This window comes from Salmo salar, chromosome ssa02 (assembly GCF_905237065.1).
Source record: "Salmo salar chromosome ssa02, Ssal_v3.1, whole genome shotgun sequence".
NCBI lineage: Eukaryota > Metazoa > Chordata > Actinopteri > Salmoniformes > Salmonidae > Salmo > Salmo salar.
In genome coordinates, this window is record NC_059443.1 from 42213935 (window position 1) to 42224551 (window position 10617).

At 44.2% G+C, this 10617-nt stretch overlaps 1 protein-coding gene across 1 annotated transcript; it reads left to right on the forward strand.

Moving 5' to 3' along the window:
- Positions 1 to 4230: 4230 nt before the first annotated feature.
- On the forward strand, positions 4231 to 8261 carry LOC100136446 (C type lectin receptor A). The gene is given in 6 exon segments (NM_001123579.1): positions 4231 to 4611; positions 5329 to 5439; positions 5832 to 5963; positions 6594 to 6745; positions 6951 to 7072; positions 7370 to 8261. Coding segments are annotated over 6 exon segments (768 nt in total). The 5' UTR covers positions 4231 to 4523; the 3' UTR covers positions 7533 to 8261.
- Positions 8262 to 10617: the final 2356 nt, after the last annotated feature.

Consider the following 10617-nt stretch of genomic DNA (forward strand, 5'->3'; position numbering starts at 1 on the left):
CATGTGACAGATGCGGCGGTAGGTGAAGTCACAGGTCAGACCAGGTCTGGGAAAGGGAGGTAGGGGGAGAGAAAATATGATGGGCAGGATGGAATTGAAGTCACAGAGCGGGAGAGAGATAAGACAGAAAAAAACTAAATGAGGAGCAGACAAATAGTGGAGAAAAAAGACAGGACTGAGCAACTGAGATATTTTGAGTCAATGGTGTGCGTGTCATGTTGAGATTGTTGAATGGGTTGCAGACAGTACATACTCATTTGTGAGCTTTGTGTTGTCCACCCATCTCCAGTCCCCCTCTATCTCTCTGTCTGACAGGCCGATCCATAAGTAATTATTAAACCCACCAATCCTACTGGCCTCTTTTTCCAGGGCTTCCTATAAACAAACACATGGTTATGATGATCATGTACAGGTACATGAAGCCACCACTCAGGACACTTTGTGAAGCGAGAGAGAGAGCGAGAGAGAGAGGGAGAGAGAAAGAGAGACAGAGAGAGAAAGAAAGGGAGAGAGAGAGAGAAGAGAGAGAGAGACAAAGAAAGAAAGAAAGAAAGAAAGAAAGAGAGAGAGAGAGAGAAGAGAGAGAGAGAAAGAAAGAGAGAGAGAGGAGAGAGAGAGAGAGAGAGAGAGAAAGAAAGGGAGAGAGAGAGAAGAGAGAGAGAGAGAGAGAAAGAAAGAGAGAGGGAGAGAGAAAGAGAGAAAGACAGAAAGAGAGAGAGATTTCGCTATAATCCTACCTTTCTACTGTATGATAGATATAGTATTTACTATACCCAGCTGTGGGTTCATGTCCTGTGTCAAATGTGGAATGTCCCTAGATTTATGAAAATGTTGCTGCAATACATTATGGAAATATTCAGAGAACTTGATAAAAGAGGTAGGGGAATGTAGACTGGGCAATGTTATTAGGGCCACTAATCACATGAACCTGACCATGTGACCTCCTGGCCCTGTCCTAACCATCTGGGAACATACAGTATGCAGCATATTTGATGGGATACGTTTGAACAAGAAGTATTTATTTAGGAGATCAGTGATTTGTCCATCAGTGATTCTGTGCCGTCTGGTGGCAATGGAGTTATTCTCTAAAGAGTACATAGTGTTTGCTGGCTAGTGCTAACCTGTGGCAGAGCAGTTTTGTGCCAGACTGACATAGTCACCACATAGACGGCTGTAGCGACGCAGCTCAGAAATCAGCTTCAACCTCAGGGAGGCCAACTCTTCCTCAGGGGTCTCCCCAGGTTGAGTGGCATTTGACAGGGGCTCTGTAGCTGCCTGATTGGTGCTGATGGATACCAAGAGGCCAATCAGCACAAGGAGGAAGCCCTGCCCACTTCTCCCCCCCCACCCCCCCACCCCCCCACCGGGAACCTGATTGGATTGATCAAAGAGGGAGCTCAACAGAGTTATATTATACAGTATACATGTCAATCAGATCAAATCAAAATCAAATCAAATGTATTTATATAGCCCTTCTTACATCAGCTGATATCTCAAAGTGCTGTACAGAAACCCAGCCTAAAACCCCAAACAGCAAGCAATGCAGGTGTAGAAGCACGGTGGCTAGGAAAAACTCCCTAGAAAGGCAAAAACCTAGGAAGAAACCTAGAGAGGAACCAGGCTATGACGGGTGGCCAGTCCTCTTCTGGCTGTGCCGGGTGGAGATTATAACAGCACATGGCCAAGATGTTCAAATGTTCATAAATGACCAGCATGGTCAAATAATAATATTCACAGTTGTTGAGGGTGTAACAAGTCAGCACCTCAAGAGTAAATGTCAGTTGGCTTTTCATAGCCCATCATTGAGAGTATCTCTACCACTCCTGCTGTCTCTAGAGAGTTGAAAACAGCAGGTCTGGGACAGGTAGCACGTCCGGTGAACAGGTCAGGGTTCCATAGCCGCAGGCAGAACAGTTGAAACTGGAGCAGCAGCACGGCCAGGTGGACTGGGGACAGCAAGGAGTCATCATGTCAGGTAGTCCTGAGGCATGGTCCTAGGGCTCAGGTCCTCCGAGAGAGAGAAAGAGAGAAAGAGAGAAAGAGAGAATTAGAGAGAGCATACTTAAATTCACACAGGACACCAGATAAGACAGGAGAAATACTCCAGATATAACAGACTGACCCTAGCCCCCCGACACATAAACTACTGCAGCATTAATACTGGAGGCTGAGACAGGAGGGGTCAGGAGACACTGTGGCCCCATCCGACGATAGCCCCGGACAGGGCCAAACAGTCAGGATATAACCCCACCCACTTTGGCAAAGCCCAGCCCCCACACCACTAGAGGGATATCTTCAACCACCAACTTACCATCCTGAGACAAGGCCGAGTATAGCCCACAAAGATCTCCGCCACTGCACAACCCAAGGGGGGGCGCCAACCCAGACAGGAAGACCACGTCAGTGACTCAACCCACTCAAGTGACGCACCCCTCCTAGGGACGGCATGGAAGAACACCAATAAGCCAGTGACTCAGCCCCTGTAATAGGGTTAGAGGCAGAGAATCCCAGTGGAGAGAGGGGAACCGGCCAGGCAGAGACAGCAAGGGCGGTTCGTTGCTCCAGAGCCTTTCCGTTCACCTTCACACTCCTGGGCCAGACTACACTCAATCACAGTTTTATTTGAGACGACTGTACAACCATGTAGATTAATTGTCAGATTTAACAGAAGATCTCTTTGTTTCTTGGGACCTAGAACAAGCATCTCTGTTTTGTCCGAGTTTAAAAGTAGAACATTTGCAGCCATCCACTTCCTTATGTCTGAAACACAGGCTTCTAGTGAGGGCAATTTTGGAGCTTCACCATGTTTCATTGAAATTTACAGCTGTGTGTCATCCGCATAGCAGTGAAATTTAACATGATGTTTTTGAATGACATCCCCAAGAGGTAAAATATTTAGTGAAAACAATAGTGGTCCTAAAACGGAACTTTGACGAACACCGAAATTTACAGTTGATTTGTCCGAGGACAAACCATTCACAGAGACAAACTGATATCTTTCCAACAGATAAGATCTAAACCAGGCCAGAACTTGTCCGTGTAGACCAATTTGGGTTTCTAATCTCTCCAAAGGAATGTGAGTTTAACAGTCAGATGAGAGTTTAACCTGATTAGAATAGAGATGACAATTCATTCTCCAGTAACAGTTCTACGTACAGGATGTATTTTTAGATGCCATTTAAATGAACCTAAGCATTGTAACAAAGTGACTTGCCCAAACTTGATACACAAAAATACACACAGACACACACACACACACACACACACACACACACACACACACACACACACACACACACACACACACACACACACACACACACACACACACACACACACACACACACACACACACACACACACACACACACACACACACACGCACATGCACACGCACACAGTGATGTAGACCCACAAGTTTATTTTCCCTTGCTTAGATTGGTAGATTTCCATGTTCTCTGTGTAATATCACTGGTACATGATTAGTTAACCGTTCATAAATCAAACGTGTCTCTCTTTCCGCTCAGAGTTGGTGTTACATAGCAACGTGGTGTGTGTGTCTGTGTGTGAGTGTCGGGAAATGGTTGGAAAGTACAAATTGTGGAAATAACGTTATGCTGGACCTGAATCAGATTTGAATGGGGAAAGTGTAGCAATAGATGTGGTGCAATAACAGAAAATCTGTCACGGAATTAAACCCAGCTGGCCATGCAGAGTTGGATCAGTAGTCTCAGTGAACAAACAAAGTGGATTTGTCACAGAGTTTGAACATTATTTGCCAACGGTCGGAGCGATCAAAGTTCTCTCTCTCTCTCTCTCTCTCTGTCACTAAACATGACAGTGCAGTTTCATGAGGTTGACAGAGAGGTTTACTACAAAAGCATGACATTGCACTTTAAGCCAAATGCTGTGTAACGGCATGGGTTTAATTGTTTTGTTTTCACAAATGAGCAGCTGCATCAATTCCACGTGTATATGCCACACACACACACACACACACACACACACACACACACACACACACACACACACACACACACACACACACACACACACACACACACACACACACACACACACACACACACACACACACACACACAAATCCAGTACTTGTCATAGAAACACACACAGTATGATGGACCCTCCTTCCATTTCCTGCCAAACTCTCCCCTCAGTTCCAATATCTTGAGAGTTTTTGCTTAAAAACACACACACACACTGACACTCACACACTCTCCTGACTTATCCCCCTGTCACACAGTCCTTCTTGCCAGAGAGAGAGAGAGAGAGAGAGAAAGAGCAGGTTTGATGCAACACTAAAAGAACCACCGGTGAATTTCTGGAGGAGCAACAATAAATACTGCTAAAAGGATACTGGGCAAACAATTTGTGGAACGGAATTGCAACTTTAACTTTATTTACAGTTAGTTACGAAGTTGGGAGATTCTGCAATAGTTGGTATTAGTAAGTTAACTAGTGATTGTAGTGAGAAGAGCTGGTGAAGAACCGAATCTTCAATCATGGAGAAGGTAGAGAACTATACCAGCCTACACGAGTTTACTGAGGATATCTCCAGCAGAGGAAACAAGCCTATCCTAAACAACCAAAGTAAGTGTTTGTGTGTGTGTGCGTGCATGCGTACTAGCGTACGTGCATAAGTGTGAGATTGACCATAACTCTAAGGACATGGTGTCTCTTTAGGGAATAGTCAGTGTGAGTTTTACAGATAGTCTTTCAGTTTATTGGCTATCATCAGTTCCTTTGGAATCCTTTAGAGCTAATCCTTTTACATATTTTTGAAGTGATTGTCACCTTATGGTTCCATGTTAGCCCACTGTAAAATTGTAGACAGTTACAGATAGATTAGAGAGAGGTTGTTCATAGTCAAAGGACTTCTGAAGCATGAAAGGTGAATGACAGGTGAAAAACAGTCAACTCTCACACTCTGATTTTCTTACTGCCACTGATTTGACAGATTGTTATTTTGAAGAAGGTTTGACTTTTTTATTTTAAATTGAACCTTTATTTAACAAGGCAAGTCAGTTAAGAACACATTCTTATTTACAATGACGGCCTACCAGGGAACAGTGGGTTAACTGCCTTGTTCAGGGGCAGAATGACAGCTTTTTACCTTGTCAGCTCAGGGACTCAATCCATGCAACCTTTCGGTTACTGGCCCAACGCTCTAACCACTAGGCTACCTGGCGACTTGCAATGACTGTTATATGTGGTTATTTTTACCTATAGTTTAATGCTAAATGACTCCAATGTAAATGAAATGTAAATGTGTCACTCTTTGCATTGAGCTGTAATCTGTCCAATCAGATACCCAGGGGCTGAAGAGGGGGTCAGAGTGTCTCAGAGGTCAGACTGCCCTCTTTGTGCTGATTGGTCTATTGGCATCCATCTGTGCCAACATCGCTCTGAGCGTGCTCTGTGAGTAAACATCAATCTCTCTCTCTCTCTCTGTCTCTTTTTCTCTCTCTCCAACCCAGCACCCCCCCCTCTCCCTTACTCTCTTCCTCGTCATGCCTTCTTTGGCATGCAGAATGGTAAAGATAGTTGTGGGAGTTGTGCAATCCAAGAGGAACAAAAGTCCAGAATTGTGAAATTTTCTCCCTCCCAGAACTCTCACTCTCTGGCAGCCCAGGCTGTTCAGTCGTTATAACACACTGAGAGCATTCACTATTTTTAAAGAAACACCAATTTGTCCCAATCTGACCTCTCAATTCTGTATATATTCCTCTTTTTCATTCTCTCTCTCTCTCTCTCTTTCTCTCTCTCTCTCTCTCTCTCTCTCTCTCTCTCTCTCTCTCTCTCTCTCTCAGTATTTAGCAGGCCGTTACCTAGTGTTCCCCTGGAGGCAGCAGCTCTGACCCTGAAGCTGAACTCAGTTCGAGGACGTTATGTCCGTCTCTGTGATGACTACTCCAAACTGGGCCAGAGTTGCTCAAAGACAGGTAAAGGGGGACTAAGTGTAATTCAGAGTGGATAGATACTTTAGACAACTGTCGTTCGCTATTACATTATTTCACGTAAGAAATGGTGCACTGTAAAGGGGTTGCCGTGAAGTTAACAGTTACTTACAGGCATCTGTCAACTATATATTTTAAATTGATGCGGCACTACTACTACTACTACATACCAGTTAAGTTGGTACAGCACTCTCACTAAAGGGTGCAACAGAAATAAAGCCAGAAACAACAATACCATGCACCCACTAGTGGTCAAAAGGTTTTTGGTGCTCCAAGAATACGGTACAGTACTGTATTCTATGGGACGGAATTACAGTACCATTCCAAATACAGCAATTCTTTCCCTGCCCACAAAATGTTCCCACAATGCAAAATATTTTACAGTATGCTGCAGTAAAACGTTTCACAGTATTTTACTGTTGATAATACCCCAAATGACCATATCAATTACAGTTTTACTTTAGTGTAAACTATACAGTATACATAAAACATTAATTACCCATGCATACTCACTCATCTGTCTCTCTTTGTCCTTTTCATCCTCACCTCTTCATCTCTTTTACCTCTCTATTCCTGTTCTCCTACTCTTCTCTTTCTCCTCTCCTCTTCTCACAGTAAGGAAGTGTAGGGAGTGTCCTGAGGACTGGATTCATGTAGATGAGAAATGTTACTCCTTCAGTAATGACAAGATGGACTGGCCGAGCAGCAGAGACAGTTGTACTTCCCTGGGCAGCCACCTAACCATCCTGCACAGCAAGGAACAGCATGTAAGATAGTGTGTTAGTGTGTGTGTGTGTGTGTGTGTGTGTGTGTGTGTGTGTGTGTGTGTGTGTGTGTGTGTGTGTGTGTGTGTGTGTGTGTGTGTGTGTGTGTGTGTGTGTGTGTGTGTGTGTGTGTGTGTGTGTGTGTGTGTGTGTGTGTGTGTGTGTGCGTGTGTAACCTCATTGTAACCATAACTGTGCTTGCTTGTAGGACGCTCTGGAAAAAGAGGCCCGGAGGATTGGCGGGTTTGACTACCACTTCTGGATTGGCCTATCAGATATAGAGAAGGAAGGGGATTGGAGATGGGTGGACAACACAACACTGACAAACAAGTATGTGAAGCCCATTCTAAATAACCCACTATCACGTGTTACAATGAGAGGGAGGCAAATAGTTACTTTTCTACACTCTCATTCCCTTGCTCCCTTTCTCAATTGTTATTTTCCTTCTTCTTTCATTCTATTCTCTTGTTCCCTCTTTTTCTACCTCTTTCCCTAACTGCCTTCCTCCTTTTGTTTTTGGCCTTTCTATTTCTCTCTCTCTCCCCTACCCCTCTCTCTTTCTCTCCCTCCATCCTTCTGTCTCTCTTTCTCTCTCTCTCATCTCCTCTCTCCCTGTCTCTCTTTCAGGTATTGGAATGAGCATAGCTCTGAGCCTGACAATCATCAGTCAGGAGGATCACATGGGGAAGACTGTGCCACCTTGGACAGCCATTCGCTGACCTGGTTTGACGTGCCGTGTGACAACATCTACAAACGCATTTGTCAGATGGATGCCATCCGGCTAGACTGAATCACAGGACTAAAACCAAGCCATGAACTTCCCAGTCATCTAGATCTGCCATCCATGTATTCATAAATGATGGCAATGTTGTCTTAAATAGTTGATCCTTTTTATGTTTTTCAAGCGATTTGAGATGTTTTAGTGCAATGAAAAGCGCTTTAAAAGTGAAATTACAGTTCTTACTGGAAACATCAGAACTGGAAACTGAACTAGGATATGGATCAGCATTTTTCAGAAACCATAAAACAAAATGGGACAGGAGAGGTTAAGGGAAGGACTAAGATATCGAATGACAAGAGGAGATAAAGATAGTTTTATGGTATAGCTAGTTTCATGAAATGTTCATTCCGTACTGAAAATAACAGATGCAAACATCTAGCAAATCTGGCACCTTCTGCAAGGAGAATTTAAATTCATGCACTCAATTTAGTAAATCAGCTACTGCAATCAAAGAGGTAGATGCTCTAATCAACTCTGCTGCTTGCCAAACTGATTGCTGTGATACTATTGAGCAATCTGTATGCCTTTTTTTTATGTGTGTGATCTGTACAGAAATCTCCGAAATATACTGTATTGCTGCACTAACCATAAAAGTGTATTCCTGAGAGTTAATGTGTCAATAAAAACTGTATTTCCAAATGAATTACTCTTCCTCTGATGTTTCTTTCTGGTTTGTGTCTGGGTTTTTTCCAATGCATGTTACATTTTACTGGAATAAAAAAAAAATGTTTGAATTGACTTTGGCGAACATCTTTTGCTTTCTCCCGTGTCTTCGCTCATCCACTGTTTTATTGTTCAATGATGTAGCCTGAAAAATGAATGCGTTTTCATGTTTTTTTTACACATTTAAACACATTTATTTGCTGAAATTATGTTTTTTCATTCGTAATCTAGAAATCATATTTTTATTTCTTTAAGACAACACTGTTTCTTACATCATATTTTGCCTTGGTGTTGTACAACAGAGGGTGGGAGGAGGGGAAACTTCCATGCAGCTGGAAGGAGGAAGTAGTGTTACCAATCCAGAAGCCAGGGAAGGACCCAACGAGGCCAACCAGCTATCGGCCAATAGCTTTAACATCACATGTATGTAAGATTATGGAACGTATAATTACGGAGAGGCTAAATTACTTTCTGGAGATCAGGTGGCTAGTATCGCCACATTAGAGTAGGTTCAGGAAGGGTAGGGGAAATATGGACCCAGTGCTCTGCTTAGAAGCAGAGGTCAGGAAGGCTCAGGTGAACAAGGAGACTGTTGTAGCTGTCTTTTTTGATGTGGAGAAGGCGTATGATATGATGTGGAAGGAGGGGTTGTTCATCAAAATTGATATTATTGGGGTAGGAGGAAGAAATTACAACTGGATAAAGGATTTCCTGTTTGGTGAGGGTGGGGAAATCTCTGTCAGGCAGCTACCTGGTGGATAACGGCACACCGCAGGGGAGCGTGATTAGTCCTCTGTTGTTCTCAATCATGATCAATGACGTTAACTCTCAGGTACGGCCGGATACTGGGAGGTCGTTATTTGCAGATGATGGAGCCTCATGGAAGAGAGGAAGAAATGTGCCATACATAGTCAGGAAGGTACAGGAAGAAATCGATGAGTTAGAATGGTGGGCATTAATGTGGGGATTCAGGTTCTCTGTAGAGAAAACTCAGTGTTTTTTTTGCCAGGAGGAAGGTGGGAGATGAGGAACGCTTGAGGTTATAGGTTATATGGGAGAAACTTGGAGAGGGTTGGGGCCTTCAGGTTCATTGGGGTATACTTTCCTTCTTCTTTCATTCTATTCTCTTGTTCTCTCTGTTTTGACTGACCTGGGTGGGTAATACCGAGGTGACTGTATGGAAGGGAGTTTAGTCCAACGGTAGCTGTTCCTGTAAATCCACCATGGCTACTCCCGCCTCCAAATCAAATCAAATCAAATGTATTTATATAGCCCTTCTTAGATCAGCTGATATCTCAAAGTGCTGTACAGAAACTCAGCCGAAAACCCCAAACAGCAAGCAATGCATGTGTAGAAGCACGGTGGCTAGGAAAAACTCCCTAGAAAGGCCAAAACCTATGAAGAAACCTGGAGAGGAACCAGGCTATGAGGGGTGGCCAGTCCTCTTCTGGCTGTGCCGGGTGGAGATTATAACAGAACATGGCCAAGATGTTCAAATATTCATAAATGACCAGCATGGTCAAATAATAATAATCACAGTAGTTGTCGAGGGTGCAACAGGTCAGCACCTGCTGTCTCTAGAGAGTTGAAAACAGCAGGTTTGGGACAGGTAGCACGTCCGGTAAACAGGTCAGGGTTCCATAGCCGCAGGAGCACGGCCAGGTGGACTGGGGACAGCAAGGAGTCATCATGCCAGGTAGTCCTGAGGCATGGTCCTGGGGCTCAGGTCCTCCGAGAGAGAGAAAGAAAGAAAGAAAGAAAGAAAGAAAGAAAGAAAGAAAGAAAGAAAGAAAGAAAGAAAGAAAGAAAGAAAGAAAGAAAGAAAGAAAGAAAGAAAGAAAGAGAGAATTAGAGAGAGCATACTTAAATTCACACAGGACACCGGATAAGACAGGAGAAATACTCCAGATATAACAGACTGACCCTAGCCCCCCGACACAAACTACTGCAGCATAAATACTGGAGGCTGAGACAGGAGGGGTCAGGAGACACTGTGGCCCCATCCGATGATACCCCCAGACAGGGCCAAACAGGCAGGATATAACCCCATCAACTTTGCCAAAGCACAGCCCCCACACCACTAGAGGGATAACTTCAACCACCAACCTACCATCTTGAGACAAGGCCGAGTACAATCCACAAAGATCTCCGCCACGGCACAACCCAAGGGGGAGGAGGCACCAACCCAGACAGGAAGACCACATCAGTGACTCAACCTACTCAAGTGACATACCCCTCCTAGGGACGGCATGGAAGAGCACCAGTAAGCCAGTGACTCAGCCCCTGTAATAGGGTTAGAGGCAGAGAATCCCAGTGGAGAGAGGGGAACCGGCCAAAACCTAGCAAGAAACCTAGAGAGGAACCAGGCTATGAGGGGTGGCCAGTCCTCTTCTGGCTGTGCCGGGTGGAGATTATAACAGAAAAGGAGGTT